General features: G+C 40.2%; 1 protein-coding gene across 3 annotated transcripts in view; it reads right to left on the reverse strand.

The window, feature by feature from the left end:
- The window catches only part of IQCA1 (IQ motif containing with AAA domain 1), a 171929-nt gene that overhangs the window by 129103 nt on the left and 22955 nt on the right, over window positions 1-19871 (reverse strand). For all 3 annotated transcript variants that reach the window (XM_059053485.2, XM_067027217.1, XM_067027215.1), the window contains exon 6: window positions 2360-2565. In XM_059053485.2, coding sequence (XP_058909468.1) covers window positions 2360-2565 — 206 coding nt within the window. The remainder of the gene's footprint in view (window positions 1-2359; window positions 2566-19871) is intronic.

Raw genomic sequence — 19871 nt, forward strand, 5'->3', positions numbered from 1 at the left:
TATCAGTTATCTGTATAGAATTAATACAATGTCATTAAAATATTCCTTTCATTTAAAATATCCCATCTGGCAATAAAATATCCCTGATAAATATGACACAAAGAGAAAAGCTCACAAAATTAATCCATTTTGAATTTTAAAAAATCATAAGCATTTAAAAGCCCTATTTATATAATAAAGGACAGAACTCCCCAATCAAAATCATGTAACCGTTATATCAAACATTCCTGAAGAAACTTTGTTATAAAATTTAAGTATTATCGAGGAGATAGCACGTTAGGATCCCACACAGAATTAACACAAGAGAAGCTTACGATTGTTCAAGTTCTTCTGAATCACTGTACAATAACTGATGTATGTTAGACATCTGTTGCTGCATGCTAAATCACCCCAACACTTAGTGACCAAAACAACACGTTTATTGTGTCACTGTTTATGTGGGTAGGGAACGAGATGTGGCTTCAGGTGGGTATCTCTGCCTTGGGGTCTCCCATGAGGCTGCAAACAGTGTCGGCTGGGGCTGCAGCCTCATCTGAAGGCTCACCTGGGGGAGAATGCCCTTCCAGTTCACGCATGTGGCTGTGGACAAGATTCAGCCCTTCTCAGGCTGGAAGGAAGCCCAAGTTCCTTGTTGGCTGTCACCAGGAACCTCCCTCCATTCCCTCCACTGGGCCCCTCTGCTGGGCAGCAGCTGACCCCTCTCAGAGCCAGGGGTGAAAGCAAGTGAGGGGGCGAGAGGCAAGCAAGATGGCAGTGCCACCCCATCGCTTTTGCCGTATTTGTTTTCTTAAGATTTATTTATTTTTAATTAATTAATTGTTTATTTAATTTATTTTTGGCTCTGTCGGGTCTTAGTTGCGGCACGCAACATCTTCATTGAAGCTCGAGGGATCTTTCATCGCAGTGCTTGGGCTTCTCTCTAGTTGTGGTGTGCGGGTTTCCTCTTCTCTGGTTGTGGCGTGAGGGCTCCAGGGTGCGTGGGCTCTGTAGTTGAGGCATGTGAGCTCATTAGTTGCGGCACATGGGCTTAGTTGCCCCGTGGCATGTGGGATCTTAGTTCCCCGCCCAGGGATTGAACTCGCGTCCCCTGCATTGTAAGGTGGATTCTTTACCACTGGACTACCAGGGAAGTCCCCTGCCATCTTCTTTTTATTCTTTTCTTTTGGGTTGCGCTGCGCAGCATGTGGGATCTTAGTTCCCCAACCAGGGATTGAACCCGTGCCCCCTGCAGCGGAAGCATGGAGTCTTAACCACGGGTCCACCAGGGAAGTTCCCCATATATTTTTCTTTAGAAGTGAAGTTCCAGGTCTACATCACACTCAAAGGGAGGACATTACCAGAGGAAGAGGTGGGGTCAGCAGAGGCAATCTGGGAGGCTGCCTACCACAGATATAAACATCTTTCAATGTAATGTTTTGAGAAGGAGTTTGGCTTTCTATTGCCAACAAGTTAAATTCCCTGGTCCTGACGAGCTCATCAAAGTTGGAATCTGAGTGTCTCTGAACCTAATGTGGTACAGCACAATACCCATCAAAGAAAACAGGTAGCGAGCCTGCTTCCATGGCCCTGGGATGATCACAGCAATCTGCTCTCTTTCCTTCCCCTCTTGAAATAGATTTTAAAGCTGCTCCAACCGGCTTGCCTACAAAGCGTTTGTTCCACTGTGTGGAAACTTGTACTGTGTTCTGTAAGTGTTTGTTCTCCTGTACTTCTCTAATAAAGGAGCACATCTTTTGTAAACAAAAACCAGCTTTTGAAAACAAGCTTTAAATTGCTTAACATTTCACTTAAGAGCATTAAAGAAGACCCTTAATATAGGCAGACCCTTAATACAGAAAGGCCTTAATATACATAATGCCTTGTCCCCAGAACTGCTACCTTCCCATCATTTCACGGGCGGCCTGGGGGCCAGGCATCAGGTCCCTGAGTCAGCAGCTGCTTCAAGGGATTATGACAGAGAAGGAGTATGACTGAGACTGTGGAGCCTCATACGATTAGGGTCAAATGCCAGAAGGAAGGGCAGCATGAATTGCCTGTGGCCGGAGCCCTCAGGTTTCAGACAGACCTGGCCTGTGACAGCCTACCATCTTGGGGCTGTGTCATCCACCCATGACGTTCAATTTCATGTGGCTATAGAGGTATTATATAGACTGTATTAAAAAAAAAAAAAAAAACAGGAACAACAGCGATTTCATTAAAGAAAGAATTAGTTCCTAAATTCTTAGCCCTCACATTCTACTTTTCTAAAACGAAGCCAGAAAACCACATGAATCTATATCAACATGTTTCTGTGCTTAAAAACACACAAGAATATCAACCACCACAGAAGAGACTGTCAGGATAGATGTCTTACACTCACCTGCATTCGATGAACCAACGCCGGATCTGATCTTGGAGGTTCTCCTTGATGTTGGGACCTTCTATGAGTTTCAAGTCATCCTTGATTGTAACCAAGGCATCTCTGTATTCCTCCTCATGCTTTACCTGCACCTTATCCCGCAGGTGGGTCACCCTGTCAGCCTGGATTAATGCATCACTGACTTCATTAAACAAAGGAGGTGGGTTCTGAAAATATAAGCCAAAAGGTTTGAGATCGTAAAGTTTACAGAGCGGTGAAAAATATTAGACACTAATGAAATATGTCAGTATCTTCAGTGGTGTCCTACCAAAGACCCATAAGAAACACAAACAGGACAAAAGAATCAGATCTTGCAGGAGAACTTGAAGGAGTAATTCACAACCAGGGGGAGGAAGTATGGGATCACTCTGTACTATTTCCCAGAAACTGGTAATTAGCTTAAAAAATGCTTATTCGGTAAATCATTCAAAAAATCATTCAAGTTACAGAAGGTAAAGTTTTCCAAATCTTCTTGGTTAGTGGGAGAGAAAAGAATATAGCATTAGAAAGTAAATGAAGCAAGAATTGATGAAAAGAGTTTGGGTGTTCTGATTTCAAGAAAAAATGACACCAAAAATCAACTCTGAAAACATCCCCTCTATTGTTAAAGACCTCCAGAGCAGGAAATCCTCAGCTGATTCCAGACATTCACGCTATTACATCTTATTGTGAGAATGTTCTCTCTCCACATCTGCTGATCAGAAAGGCAACAACGTCTGGCTATAGGACGCCAACCGAATGCTCAGCACTGGTCCAGCAACGTGTGGAGGGTGGCGGTAACCGAAAATACAAAGTCACTTTGAGACATAATTCCTGTTCTTTAGAACCGCTAAAGAAATGAGGTTGGAGGGATAAGAGTAATGTCCGTCACAGTAGGGAACCATGCCAAATAATCTATAAAAGTGCTACCTTGTGGGCTTGGATGGAAAGAACTAGAAGCGACTTGGAGAAGAACACACATGGGAATCATAGGTATGAGCTAAAGATCCTGAGCTCTAAGGAGTTCAGAGATTCAGCCCAGGCAAGTTAGCAAATTAAGGACAAATTCAGTGGTGTGCTGGAGCCAGCTTGTAATGACTCATGAGATCCAGTTGATAGGTTTTCAGAAATTTTGCAAGCTTGCTGATAGGCACAGTTATTTTTAAATGCTAAATTATATAAATGTAGGATTAAATTATGTTAACAACACAAGTTACCGATACCAAAAACTCATCGCTTCATAATTATTTTTACTGGATTTTATTGTCATCTATGCTCTTGATGTCATTATGTCTGTTGTATCTCTAAGGTGAAAATACTGTAATAATGCTGTCACTTCTGTGCGTGTCTTCCTGTGTTCATTCAGGTTAGCAGCTTGCAGTTGGCTATAGGAATACTTACACCATCGAAATTAGCAAATGCTACAAACCATGGCTTGATTTACTATTGTGATGTGATGGTACAGACTTAAGAAAGTGGTAGAGAAAATAATAATATGCAGATAAACATAAAAGTGTGTTGTGTCACTTACATAGTGAATAGCACACAAAACTGAGGAAATGTTCTTCGAGAATCCAAAAACTATAATCTGATTCAGCAAAGGATGGCTAGTGTCAAGTAGAGAGAAGATGACAAGTGTTTGGGCACGGATGTGGAGAAATGGAAACCCTTGTACACTGTCGGTGGGAATGTAAACTGGTGCAGGCACTACAGAAAACACTATGGAGGCTCCTCAGAAAATTAAAAATAGAACTACCCTATGATCCAGCAATCCCACTTCTGGGTAGATATCCAGAGGAAATGAAATCAAGATCTTAAAAAGATATCTGCACCCCCCTGTTCACCGCAGCATTGTTCACAATAGCCAAGGTATGGATACAACCTAACTAAAGCCAGGGACCATTTTAAATTTGAAAATCCATATCCTTTTGTTACAAGGATTTTGGGGGGTTACTGTTCCTTTACAATTTCCTTCCTCTGTTTTCTCAGTTCTTTTCTTCTCAGAACTCCTGCAATTTTCTTTACACGTATCCCTCATCCATCCCTTTGTCACTTTGCTATTTTCTAAAAATTTTCTTTCAACTTTATTTTTTGAAGTTACTGTTATTATATATAAATATATATATATATATATATATATATATATTTTTTTTTTTTTTTTTTTTTTTTTTTTGCGGTACGCGGGCATCTATCTCACTGTTGCGGTCTCTCCCGTTGCGGAGCACAGGCTCCGGACGTGCAGGCGCAGCGGCCATGGCTCACGGGCCCAGCCGCTCCGCGGCACGTGGGATCTTCCCGGACCGGGGCACGAACCTGTGTCCCCTGCATCGGCAGGCGGACTCTCAACCACTGCGCCACCAGGGAAGCCCTATTATTATATTTTAACTCTTCAACAGCACTTCAACTGTTCTTTGATTCTCCTTTTGGGGGGCATTTTGTTCTAATTTCTGGATTTGATAATCCTCTTTTATTTCCATAAGGTTATTACTTTTAGAATTTTGTTCTTTATGTTTTATTTTTCCCCTCTTTTTTTCTTCCGATTTCTTTTCTGTTGGGTCTCTGTCTTTCCTAAGTGACTGGTAACCCTTTGTGGTTCACGCTTATTTAGGAGGGAGGCTCCCACAGCTGTTTGGAACCTGTGTAGGGGAGTTGCTGACTGGTGAGGTCAGAGCTGCTTTATTGGAGGTATCTGAGTATCAGTATCCAAATGTCTTTCTTTTGAGCTGGTGAGTTTCTGCAGACAGAATTCCTCCCATCTGCTCTGTAAGTGTGGCTGCAAGAGCCAAGCAGAGGGAGGGAGCTATTGGTCTTATTGTTCTCTTAATCCTTCCTTTCAGAACAGGATCTTACCTCGCTTGCCACTGGCAGAAAAGAACAAGATAAACACAAGCGCTTATTCTACCGAGTTAAACCAAACTCACTGACACAGCTCTTATGTCCCTTTGCTTTGAACTTTTCAACAAGTTTCTCCCTTTCAACAGCATATAACTAACTGTACATTAAAACCTCAACCTGGCGGCTTCCCTGGTGGCGCACTGGTTGAGAATCCGCCTGCCGATGCAGGGGACGTGGGTTCGTGCTTCGGTCCAGGAGGATCCCACATGCTGCGGAGCGGCTGGGCCCGTGAGCCCTGGCCGCTGAGCCTGTGCGTCCGGAGCCTGTGCTCCGCAACAGGAGAGGCCACAGCAGTGAGGGGCCCACGTACCTCAAAAAAAAAAACAAACAAAAAAACCCACCTCAACCTGAAAATTATAGAAAAGAGGAATTTTATTCATTTCTATAAATAAAATATTCAGAGCTAATTCTGCCATCTTATGTTTTCTAACACAATTTCTTGTTTTTCCTTTCCTACTTTTTGCTGGGTCTATGCAGTTAACTTTGTTCATTCTTGCTATGCAGTGGTTAAGAAACCATACATCTTATTTATAATCTTCTGCCAGTTATTCTGAAATTTTTAACATAATTACCACCTATATTTCTATTTACGTCTAGAATTCATTAGTATTTTCCCCCAAACTTTTATTGTGTAATAACAGATTGTGATTAATTTTTAAACCAGTAACTATTTAAATTTAACCATTGTTTTGGTTTCACTTTTTAGTCTTCTTTCTCCTAGTCAGTTTTCATTTTGCTGAAGCATGTCCTTTTTTTTTTTTTTTTTTTACCTCTTTATTGGGGTATAATTGCTTTACATAGTTGTGTTAGTTGCTGCTGTACAACAAAGTGAATCAGCTATATGTATACATATGTCCCCATATCTCTTCCCTCTTGCGTCTCCCTCCCTCCCACGCTCCCTATCCCACCCCTCTAGGTGGTCACAAAGCACCGAGCTGATCTCCCTGTGCTATGCGGCTGTTTCCCACTAGCTGTCTATTTTACATTTGGTAGCATATATATGTCCACGCCACTCTCTCACTTCGTTCCAGCTTCCCCTTCCCCCTCCCCATGTCCTCAGTCCATTCTCTACATCTGCGTCTTTATTCCTGTCCTGCCTCTAGGTTCTTCAGAACCATTTTTTTTTTTAGATTCCATATATATGTGTTAGCATATGGTATTTGTTTTTCATCTTTCTGACTTACTTCAATCTGTATGACAGTTTCTAGGTCCATCCACATCTCTGCAAATGACACAATTTCGTTCCTTTTTCTGGCTGAGTAATATTCCATTGTATATATGTGGCACATCTTCTTTAACCATTCATCTGTCAATGGGCATTTAGGTTGTGAAGCGTGTCCTTGAGTGTAACTTTCAGACTGGATATGGTCAGCCATAAATATTCTAAGTACTTGCATTTCTAAAATGTCCTCATTTGGCCCTTCCCACTTGAATGGCAGTTTAGTAGCTACCCTGGAGGATACTTCTTCTAATGGGCAGAGCTGTCAGCGACTAGCTTGTTGGAAATTTGATGATTGTTCCTTTGTAGATAAGCTATTCTGCTCTTATGATGCTTTATACTTAGTCTTTTCAAAGTTTATCAAAATGAATCTAGGTGTGAGCATTTCTTCATTCATCACATTCTCCATTTGGTGGGTCCTTTCAATATAAAGAATTATGTCTTCTCCTCTGTAAATTTTCCTTCTATTATTTCTTTTTCTCCATTTTTCTCCCTGCAACAAATATTACATAAATGGCAGAGCACCAGATTGATCTGACCTTTTCTCTTGTATTTTCCATCTCTCCTTTACTTGCTTGCACTATGTTACAGAAGATTTCTCTATCTTTACCTTTCACAATTAATTTGGCTTTCAGTTATGTCCATTTATTATTTGGATTTATTTAGAATTTTAGAGGGGTTATTATTGTTTTGCTTTTTTGAGCATGCTCTTATATTCCCCAAATTCCTTCTTATTTTATATTTGCTCCTTACTTGTTTTTAGTAGTCACTTTGCTCAGGGAAATTATTTTAGATGCAACACATCTTCAAATATACCAGTGAGTTATTTTTTCCAAGTTCACGTTTTTCCTCAAAATTCTGAAAAGCAGTAAAAAAAATTATGGATTCCCAGTTCCATCCTGGAGGTGAGGAAGATGCAAGAAACTAGTAGTTTGGGAAAGTCTTCAAGTGATTCTGATAATATCCAGGTTTGAGGAAAAACTAACTGCTCTAGAAAAAGGTTTGGAAGTCTGCAGCACACGAGTCAAACCTGGCCCACTGCTTAGTTTTGTAAATAAAGTTTTATTGGAATGCAGCCATGCCCATTCATTTACATGCTGTCTATGGTGGCTTTCACACTACAACGGCCACACTGAATAGTTGGGACAGGGACCATATGGCCTGCAAAGCCTAAAATGATGATGATAAAGAAAAAGAAGAGGGACTGTTTCCTTAATTTCGCTTTCTGATCTTTCATTGTTAGTGTATAGGAATGCAAGAGATTTCTATGCATTAATTTTGTATCCTGCAACTTTACCAGATTCATTGATCAGCTCTAGTAGTTTCCTGGTGGCATCTTTAGGATTATCTATGTGTAGTATCATGTCATCTACAACCAGTGACAGTTTTACTTCTTCTTTTCCAAGTATTCCTTTTATTCCTTTTATTTCTTCTTCTTCTCTGATTGCTGTGGCTAGGACTTCCAAAACTATGTTAAATAATAGTGGTGAGAGTGGACATCCTTGTCTTCTTCCTGACCTTAGAGGAAATGCTTTCAGTTTTTCACCATTCAGAATGATGTTTGCTGTGAGTTTGTCATATATGGCCTTTATTATGTTGACGTAGGTTCCCTCTATGCCTGCTTTCTGGAGAGTTTTTATCATAAACGGGTGTTGAATTTTGTCAAAAGCTTTTCCTGCATCTGTTGAGATGATCATATGGCTTTTATTCTTCAATTTGTTAATATGGTGTATCACATTGACTGATTTGCGTATATTGAAGAATCCTTGCATCTCTGGGATAAATCCCACTGGATCATGGTGTATGATCCTTTTAATGTGTTGTTGGATTCTGTTTGCTAGTATTTTGTTGAGGATTTTTGCATCTATATGCATCAGTGATACTGGTCTGTAATTTTCTTTTTTTGTAGTACCTTTGTCTGGTTTTGGTATCAGGGTGATGGTGGCCTTGTAGAATGAGTTTGGCACTGTTCCTTCCTCTGTAATTTTTTGGAAGACTTTGAGAAGGATGGGTGTTAGCTCTTCTCTAAATCTTTGATAGAATTCACCTATGAAGCCATCTGGTCCTGGACTTTTGTTTGTTGGAAGATTTTTAATCACAGTTTCAAGTTCAGTGCTTGTGATTGGTCTGTTTGTATTTTCTGTTTCTTCCTGGTTCAGTCTCGGAAGGTTATGCTTTTCTAAGAATTTGTCCATTTCTTCCAGGTTGTCCATTTTATTGGCATATAGTTGCCTGTAGTAATCTCTCATGATCCTTTGTATTTCTGCAGTGTCAGGTGTTCTCCTTTTTCATTTCTAATTCTACTGATTTGAGTCTTCTCCCTTTTTGTCTTGATGAATCTGGCTAATGGTTTATCAATTTTGTTTATCTTCTCAAAGAACCAGCTTTTAGTTTTATTGATCTTTGCTATTGTTTTCTTTGTTTCTATTTATTTCTGCTCTGATCTTTATGATTTCTTTTCTTCTACTAACTTTGGGTTTTGTTTGTTCTTCTTTCTCTAGTTCCTTTAGGTGTAAGGTTAGATTGTTTATTCGAGTTTTTTCTTGTTTCTTGAAGTAGGATTGTATTGCTATAAACTTCCCTCTTAGAACTGCTTTTGCTGCATCCCATAGGTTTTGTATTGTCGTGTTTTTGTTGTCATTTGTCTCTAGGTAGTTTTGATTTCCTCTTTGATTTCTTCAGTGATCTCTTGGTTATTTAGTAACGTATTGTTTAGCCTCCATGTGTTTCTGTTTTTTGCATTTTTTCCCCTGTAATTTATTTCTAATCTCATAGTGTTGTGTTGGAAAAGATGCTAGATAAGATTTCAATTTCCTACGGCTTGATTTATGACCTATGGTCAACTAATCTATGACAAAGAAGGCAAGGATATACAATGGAGAAAACAGTCTCTTCAATAAGTGGTGCTGGGAAAACTGGACAGCTGCATGTAAAAGAATGAAATTACAACACTCCCTAACACCATACACAAAAATAAACTCAAAATGGATTAAAGACTTAAATGTAAGATGAGACACTATAAAACTCTTAGAGGAAAACATAGGAAGATCACTCTTTGACATGAATCACAGCAAGATCTTTTTTGACCCACCTCCTAAAGTAATGGAATTAAAACCAAAAATATACAAATGGGACCTAATGAAACTTAAAAGCTTTTGTACAGCAAAGGAAACTATAAACAAGACTAAAAGACAACTCTCAGAATGGGAGAAAATATTTGCAAATGAATCAGTGGACAAAGGATTAATCTCCAAAATATATAAACAGCTCAAGCAGCTCAATATTAAAAAACCAAACAATCCACCCAATCAAAAAATGGGCAGAAGACCTAAATAGACATTTCTCCAAAAAAGACATACAGATGGCCCACAGGCACATGAAAAGCTGCTCAACATCACTAATTATTAGATAAATGCAAATCAAAACTGCAATGAGGTAACACCTCACACCGGTTAGAATGGGCACCATCAGAAAATCTAAAAACAACAAATGCTGGAGAGGGTGTGGAGAAAAGGGAACCCTCTTGCACTGCTGGTGGGAATGTGACCATTGTTTTGGTTTGTAACTTCTCTACTTGAATCCACGATTGAGATGCTGTCAGAATATAGCATCCACTTAATGACATAAAGCCAGGTGAAAAAATAATGAAAAGAAAATCACACATATAATACTTGATAAAAATATGTATTAGAATGTGTAACTAAGCAAATTGTCTAAGTTTAGTATAATGAGAATGTGAGATGTGAGAATGTACAACTCTTGACAGGGAAAAACCCCTAAAATGACTTTGAAAGTGGATCTAGAATGAGAATGACAGAATCTTTTCTTTTTTTTTTTTTTTTTTTTTTGCAGTATGCAGGCCTCTCACTGTTGTGGCCTCTCCCGTTGCGGAGCACAGGCTCCTGACGCGCAGGCTCAGCGGCCATGGCTCACGGGTCTAGCTGCTCCATGGCATGTGGGATCTTCCTGGACTGGGGCATGAACCCGTGTCCCCTGCATCGGCAGGCGGACTCTCAACCACTGCGCCACCAGGGAAGCCCTACAGAATCATTTTAAAGAACAATGTTAAAAGCCAGTGATCTAAATTGACTCAAGATGTAAGTGCTCAAAGCCATGACTTTATATTATCTACTTTGTGTCAAAATAAAGAGATAAGAATTCCCTTTATTTAATCATTTAAAGAAGTATCCAATTCTCATATTTTTCAGGTGATGTCTTACACTCCTAGCGTTATGAAATAGAAGTTTATAATTCACACAGAGATTTTTATCTGATCTCTCCAACGACTACCCTAAAGCCCATTGTTTTCATGAAGATGTTCAAATGCATCTCTGCTACAAATGACCCAAATTTCTTTGTCTCTGATGAACGTGTAAAATTGTCTTGAAGTCTTGCTTTAATGTTATGATTTTTTAATCAGTGAATCATATGAAATCCCCCCCACTACATTGTTCTTATGGTAAATCACAGCATATTTTTTTCATAGATTCACACATATAAACTATATTTTAGCTGGGCCTTTTCCCCTTTGAATCCCTAAAAGTGAATTAATGAGTAGGCAACTCTGACTGGTGTCCTGGCAAAGCTCTACACAAAGTGTTCAGCCAACTTCAGAAGACATCTATGATCTACAAGTGAAACAGAAGTCTCCCAGTGCTCATCTGATTTTCTGTAATTGGCATGGCGCTCTGTCCCACACCTTCTTTCTCTACATTTCTTTACTGATGTTACATCCATCTTTTGAGACAGAGTAAGAACCTGATTATTCCATTGAGGAGATGGGGACTGAGGTCCATCACCTAATGACTCTCCCAAGCCATCCTATGTGAATGAAGAAGTTGGCAATAAGGTTTCTGGATTCCTCCAGGTCTGTTTCTCTCCTATTACACCACACTGGGCTGTTAATATGTGTGTATTCATGCATGATGCTTGAGATAGACTTTCTCTGACAAAAATACATTTGGGGTCATTTGTAGCTTCTTTCGCTAGTTGCTTTTGAATTTAAAGGTTATAATATATTTAGATTCCTATGTTAATGAGTAGTTTTTCCTTTGGGCTAAAACATCTTTTTCCTGTTTAGCAACTTTGGTCATATGGCATTCAAATTTGTTAACTCACCGCATAAACAGCGACTCATTGAAAAATAAATTACGAATATTAAAGGGAAATAGAGAACACAATAATATACTATATATGGAAATACATCAGCTGTAGAATAATGCATCTTAATGAAGGCTCCCCATGTGAATAAACCATTATATTTACAAGCTTTCCACAGTTAATGACCCAGAACTGGTTAACGAAACCTAAGTTTATAGCAAGGTCCTCCGTCAGCAAAAATATACATATTAATAATTGATGTTGCTGTAAAAATAGGACATAAGATGATGAGTCCTGGGTTTGTGGAGAAATAGGACTCTATGGTCCATTAACTTAAAATGCTTAGCTAATGTTTGATGGGCTTTGCCTTTAAAAATCCTTGGTCAGATTAGTAAGATAAAATGGACATTTGTCCAAATGACAATCTGTTCAATTTATCAGTCACAAATCCCCTTGCAAATAAGTGATTTAATGCTGTCAACTTCCTGGAGGAGCTCATGGCCTTGGGGGTATTGCAGTCACTTAAGGCGAGGATGGAGCAGTGAGGGGAAGGGAGAGGGTCTATTCCAGCAAATGACCGCCGTGGTCAGTGCAGAGATTAATCAGCTCCACGCGGCCCCCGGTCGGTCATCATTAGTGGGCACTCAGAGCCGCCCCATCAGTCCATGGGCTCGCGCCGCGCGCTTCCTGCGCTAATTTTACACGTGGAATGCCTCACGCTGTGGAGTAAACTGCTCTTCGGTTGGTCCGTTTTAAGATCGTGTGCGTGCGTGTGCGTGTGCGTGGACGTTCCCAAGTTTATAAAAATAAGCTCTTTTGTTTCACCATTTCATTTCACAGTAATATATCTCTACTTGTATATGTGTTTATAGAAACACATCTACTCAGAAAAAAGAACCCAGCAAGAAGTGGTGGGGAAAAAGTTGTGGGGAGAGTCAGAGCTGATGGTTTTCTTTTTAAATTTTTTAAAATTTATTTATTTATTTATTTATTTTATTTTTGGCTGCATTGGGTCTTCATTGCTGCAGGCGGGCTTCCTCTAATTGCGGCAAATGGCGGCTATTCTTTGTTGCGGTGTGTGGGCTTCTCATTGCGATGGCTTCTCTTGTTGTGGAGCACAGGCTCTAGGCACGTGGGCTTCAGCAGTTGCAGCATGTGGGCTCAGCAGTTGTGGCTTGCTGGCTCTAGAGTGCAGGCTCAGTAGTTGTGGTGCATGGGCTTAGTTGCTCCATGGCATGTGGGATCTTCCTGGACCAGGGATCAAACCCGTGTCCCCTGCATTGGCAAGAGGATTCTTAACCACTGTACCACCAGGGAAGCCCGCTGATGGTTTTCTTTTGCCCTCTGCTCATACTACAGTTACGGTAAATCTTTATTTTAGGATGCCACAACTTCAAGTGGGTGCAAAACAATTAAAAATAGAGCAATTTCTAGTCCGTTAAATCTACTTTCTGGAAACTTGTAGTAGTTTTAAGATTTGCTTAATTAAGAGCTGGAATAGAACTGTATAGTTGAGCCTGTAATTGATTAGTGGTGGGAGTTAAATTTGCTAATTTTGTGTCCTATATTCCTTTAAAATGTTTTTTTTTTCTTTTTTTTTTGTGGTACGTGGGCCTCTCACTGTTGTGGTCTCTGCTGTCGTGGAGCACAGGCTCCGGACGCGCAGGCTCAGCGGCCATGGCTTACGGGCCCAGCTGCTCCGCGGCACGTGGGATCTTCCCAGACCGGGGCACGAACCCGTGTCCCCTGCATCGGCAGGCGGACTCCAAACCACTGCGCCACCAGGGAAGCCCCTAAAAATGTTTTAAAATAAACACTTCCACGGCACTTAAAGTTTGCGAGACACTATTTTAACTGGTTTACAAATATTAACTAATTTATTCCTCATAATAAGTAGCCTTATGTATGAGTGCCATTACTATCTTCATTTTATATATGCAGAAACTGAGGCACAGAGAGGTCAAAGAACCTGTCCAGGGTCACAAAGCCAGGAAGCAGCAGACTGGGGCTTTGACCCGAAGCATATGTACCTCCAGAATCTCTGCTCTTACCCTGTATGCTTTCTTGTATCTCTTCACTGATAGGTTTCTTCTGGCTTAAAATAGTTTGTCTGAAAATGGCTTTTTATGGGTACTATAGATCACTTTTCAAAAATATACATTTGTAATTTTAATGGATATTGCTGAGCTGCCTTGCAAAGAGATTGCAGGATTGCTAAAGCAATCTTCCCCCTCTTCCCCCCAACAGTGTACGACAGAGCCTTTTTTCCCACACCTTGCCAACATTGTGACCTTAACCATTTTGATCTTGGCCAACTTAAATAGATAAAAAATGACAATTTAATAAGCATTTTAAAATCATGAGTGACGTGAGCATTTAAACCCACGATTATAAGCCATTTCAAAAAATAACAGTGAACACTTACCTAGTGCTCACAGGGTGCAGTGTGTCAGACACTATTTAAAATGCTTTACAGATACCAATTTCTTTAATACTTAACACACATCTTTGCCTGGGTGTTAGCACTATCTCCATTTTGCATATGTGGAAATCGAGGCACCAAGAAGCCAAGACACCACCCCAGTTCACCCAGCGAGTAAATGGTGGAACCAGAATCTGAACCCAGGCAGGCTGGCTCCAGAGTTCCCAGCCTTAACCATTCGACTATGCTGCAGTAAAGGACTTTGTAATGGGCCCTAATCTGAGATAAATAAGGGCAAATGTCCTGCCCTAGAGTAGGGATAAAAGAATCCTGGGATCAGGTGACTAAAGGAAGAGAATTGTTTTGCTCATTGAGTTTCTGACGACCTGGGGACCCAGGGCAAGAATAAAGCAGAATAAGAATAACAATAAATACTTCCCAGAAATAAACTCACGCAAACATGGTCAGTTAATCTACGACAAAGGAGGCACAAACATACAATGGAGAAAAGACAGTCTCTTCAACAAATGGTGGTGGGAAAACGGGACAGCTACGTGCAAAAAAGTGAAACTGGACCCCTATCTCACACCATATACAAGAATAAATTAGGGACTTCCCTGGTGGCACAGTGGTTAAGAACCTGCCTGCCAATGCAGGGGACATGGGTTCCATCCCTGGCCCAGGAAGATCCCACATGCCACAGAGCAACTAAGCCCGTGCGCCGCAACTACTGAAGCCTGCGCACCTAGAGCCTGTGCTCTGCAACAAGAGAAGCCACCACAGTGAGAAGCCACCACAGTGAGAAGCCCGTGCGCTGCAATGAAGAGTAGCCCCCATTGGCCGCAACTACAGAACGCCCACGTGCAGCAACAAAGAACCAACACAGCCAAAAAGATAAAAAAAATTTAAAAAAATAAACAGCTTAAAAAAAAGAACAAATTAAAAATGTATTAAAGACTTTAATGTTAGGCCTGAAACCATAAAACTCCTAGAAGAAAACATAAGGCAGTAAACTCTTTGACATCAATCTGAATATTATTTTGGACTTCTCTCTGCAGGCAAGGGCAACAAAAGCAAAAATAAACAAATGGGACTACATGCTTTTGCACAGCAAAGCAAACTATCAACAGAACTAAAAGGCCACCTACTCAATGGGAGAAAATACTTGCAAATTATGTATCTGATAAAGGGTTAATATTCAAAATATATAAAGAACTTACACAATTTAATGTCCATAAACAAACAGCCCAATTAAAAAATGAGCAGATGACATAAACAGGCCTTTTTCCAAAGAAGACATACAGACAGCCAACAGAGACACATGAAAAGATGCTCAACATCACTAATCGTCAGGGAAATGAAAATCAAAACCACAATGAGATATCACCTCACACTTGTCAGATTGGCGATTATCAAAAAGCCAAAAAAAAAATAACAAGTGTTGGTGAGGATATGGAGAAAAGGGAACCCTTTTACACTGTTGGAATGTAAATTGGTGCAGCCACTATGGAAAACAGTGTGTAGATTCCTCAAAAAATTAAAAATAGAACTACCATATAATCCAGCAACCCCACTTCTGGGTATTTATCTGAAGAAAACAAAAACACTCAAGAAGATACATGTTCACTGAAGCATTATTTATGATAGCTGACATATGGAAGCAACCTAAGTGTCCATCCATAGATGAATGAATAAAGAAGATGAATAAATGAATATATATATAATACACACACACAATGGAATATTATTCAGCCATAAAAAAGAATGAAATCTTGCCATTTGTGGCAACATGGATGAACCTGGAGGGTATTATGCTAAGTGAAATAAGTCAGACAGAGAAACACAAATACCATATGATTTCACTTATACGTGGATTCTAAAAATCAATACACATGGACATCAAACCAAAACCGAAACAGACTCCTTGTTACAGAGAACAAAGTGGTTGCCAGAGGCCAGAGGGGGACTGGGTGGGGGGGCAGGGGTGATGCCAGGAGAAGTAGGTAAAAGGGATTAAGAGAAACAAACTTCCAGTTATAAAATAAATAAGTCACAGGAGTGAAACACACAGCATAGGGAATATAGTCAATAATGTTGTAATAACTTTGTGGGGTGACCATTTCAAAATGTACATAAACGTCAAATCACTATGATGTATACCTGAAACTAATATGATCCTGCATGACAATTATACGTCAATAAAAAATACTTAAAATCAAACTAAAGGTTCCCAGTTAACTAGACTGTAAGATCTCATTTAACAGAAAAGAAAATGGTGAGTTTTCTTTTTTTCCCAAAGCATCTTGAGGTGGACTTTTGAATCACAACAATTATTCAGGGTGTTCTCCTCGGGCTCTGATTCCTCTGCTCAACCTAAGAGCCTTTCATGCATGCCTGTATCAGGATCACTGCTTTTCCTGGTTTGCAAACATTTTCCTGGTGCAACACACACAGTGTACGTGGCGGGCAGTACCCGCGGCCCTAGGGATCTCCAAATTCTCCCTCCGCAGCTGGGTGAGACTCAGACTCTGCTGGGCTGTTCCAATGGCACTGCTTTTCCAGATCGTACTTTAAATAGACTAATTTCAAGTTCATAAATCTGAGTGAGACAGGCTGGGGCCTGGGACCCTTTGCTGCAGTGCTTGCACCTGGACAAACGTCTCCTCCAGCAACAGAAAGCCAAGAAACTATAAGGGACTAAAAATAACTGCGTGCATATGCACAGTTGGGGCGAATAATGAACAACCAGGTACATAAAGACCAAAAACCCAACCGCCACTTCTAAGGAGTCGGGAGCAAAAGCAGTGTACTGTGCATGCCCCCAGCACACCACCACCAAAGGGGCGGGCAAAACACCTAAGCCACGCCTCCAGCCCGACCCCTGGACACACCCCCACCCTCACCTCCTACAAGGAACCAGCTCGCCTGCACTCAGGAAGTGAGGAAGGGCACCGTTACTTGTTTTCGCCCCCTCCAGCTGCAGCAGGCGCCCCAGTAACGCCTAGCCTGAATTTCTTTGGGCCTCTTATCAATTTCTATTGATTAAGGAGGCTAAGAATCCTGGCCGGTGACACGAGCAGCAAATAACAAGGGCCAAGTTCGTTTATAGTTTGAAATCCGAGGCATGCATGTGTGAGGCAACAACTTATTTTGAAATATTTTGTTTTGTTACATAGAAAGGTTATGATGTATCGTGATCGTTTTCCTTTGTACAAAATCATTCCGTTATCGGGACAACGTAATGTAATTTTCCAAGACGATGAACATCAGCCACCATTCCTTGAAGGCAACCCGTCTAAGCTCTAGGCTGCGTCCGGAAGCCCTTCTAACAGCTCTGTGAAATACGTAGCACTATCCTGCTCTTACAGAAGGAGAAAACTGAGGCTCAGAGGAAGGGTGAGCGAGTGGCTCAAAGTGCCTCCCGCCGACCCACGTGGTAGAGGGGCCGCCCCAGGCACCTGCCTCTCCATCCACCTGGCAGGTCAACCCTTCAAAGGCCAAGGGGAGACGCGCACTCGTTTCTAAGATGCTGCTGTCCCCAGACACTTAGGGAAACAGCTTTTTTTTTTTTTTTTTGCATTTAAAAAGTAAAAGAAAACGAAAACAAAGCAAAACAAAACCCCATAAATCATGGCAAATCTGTTTTTTAATACATTTATTTCTAGAAACAACCAAAGGTCATTTGGAGCCAAATATAATGAGTAATGTACAGGATCAAGCTGGACGCCATGGTTTGGGGTTGAAATCAAAGTGTGATCGTAAAGACCGTTTCATTTCGATCCTTCGCTCATTTTGGCTTTGACAGCAGTTCCCAAAGACGAGCCCCTGGGGGCCCCGGACCAAGGGGAGACTCAGGAGGGAGCCGCCTTTCGGAAGCATTCATTAGGTGCCCAAGCTCCTACCTGGAGTTATTTGTTAATAAGAAATGAGTTTAATTTATTGACCGAAAAATAATCTATAATGTAGCTTGTTTCATGTTAGAATTTGAAAGTGAGCAGGGTGTTATGGTGTTTTGAGGATTTAGCTGATGCATTTCAAAGTGACAGTTCTTCATGTTTAATAAGTGTCCCCTAGTGTTCTTTATTATAATGCAAACATTGATAGCTTCAGGGTAACATAAAATGCACCATGGTCATGGCTGTAGGACACATTACTTCAAAGGGACCCACAGAACGAAATGTATGACATTCATTAAGTGTCCTCCTTCATCCACTCCATTGGCTCTGCCAATTAAAATAACTGCACATGAATTTTTAGAGTGCTATTTATTTTCCTTTGTAGATTTTAGAATATAAATATTTAAAATGGCAATATCAAAAAATAATCTATATGACAATGGTAAAGGCAACATTTAGTCAGGAACTGAGGACATAATGATGTCATTTGCTCTAATTCTCGTTTCAGTTACTAAATAGTCACCCCTGGAAATAGGCCAAGCTTCCCACAAAGATACAAATACTGTTTTGATCAGAGAAGTCAATGGTTTATACACTGATATGATGTAACAAAGTAAAATAATGGAAAAATGAAATTTTAAAATGAGTAGACACTATCTTAATTAGTGATATAGTGGAAAATGTATTTAATTGAAAACATTCCCAGGATTTGGGGTAATGGATTTTTCTGGTTATCAGCCAGCAAACAGAAGATACCATTCTTTTAAAAACTGAATCCAAGGCTTCCCTGGTGGCGCAGTGGTTGGGGGTCTGCCTGCCGATGCAGGGGGCACGGGTTCGTGCCCCGGTCTGGGAGGATCCCACGTGCCGCGGGACGGCTGGGCCCGTGGGCTGTGGTCGCTGGGCCTGCGCATCTGGAGCCTGTGCTCCGCAATGGGAGAGGCCACGGCAGTGGGGGGCCTGCGTACCGCAAAAAAAAAAAAAAAAAAAAAAAACCAAGAAACCTGAATCCATATATTTCTCAATGGGGTAAAATTTCATAGAACACGTAATACTAAGAGAAGACATGCTTGGGAAAAAAGCAAACTGGAGAAAGTCGCATTTAACACAAAACAGACAAGCTGTCCTCTTTTTACTATCCAAACTCTGTACTGCTGAAAAATTAAAACAGACTTCCTTTATTTGAGCTGAGCATATACAAACGACAAAGTAAAACAGAAAAATTACAGTAAAAAACATGTTACTCTATCTTTATGTGGTATCAATGTAAGCCATTAAAACTTTAGGTTAAAAAAATAGCATTTGGCCATTCCCTAAGTTTCTGGTCTGTTACGCATCATATTCAGTAAATGTCGGCTGAATTAAATTAAATGGAAGTGCTTGAGTCAACCCGCTGCTTACATAAAATTTCATGTTAAACTTAGATTATCTTAGATTGAATCTTCTGACCGCTAGGTTAATTTTTAAAGTAGAAAATTGGAGATAACCATTGTTTTTATCATTACATCTCATATTTCTGTGTCTCTAATGGGTAGAACAGAGAAACAATTTTGTATCATAACCCATCCACCTATGTACATACACCAAACAATTTGGAGATATGAACAGAAAAAACTGATAATATCCTGTGGCTGTTTGTTTTATTTTTAAATGTGTGCCTTTTTTTCCAGTTAATGCAGTAAACTTTAAACATTTTGTAGAATACAATTAAAACAAAAAAGTTCCAAAGTTCCGACATGAAAAAAGGAACACGATATAAACTTTCTTTCCTTTGTATGTGCATGTATGTGTGTATATATTTAGTTGAAATCCTATTATATGTACAATTCTAAATCCTGTATTTTCACTCTGAGCATTTTCACATCAAAAATGAGTCATAAACATATTTTTTCAATGGTGGTCTATCACTACTTTAAGGTAGTAGTGATACCTAAATGATTTAGGTATCACTACTAATCACTT

This window comes from Kogia breviceps, chromosome 2 (genome assembly GCF_026419965.1).
Source record: "Kogia breviceps isolate mKogBre1 chromosome 2, mKogBre1 haplotype 1, whole genome shotgun sequence".
Taxonomy (NCBI): Eukaryota; Metazoa; Chordata; class Mammalia; order Artiodactyla; family Physeteridae; genus Kogia; species Kogia breviceps.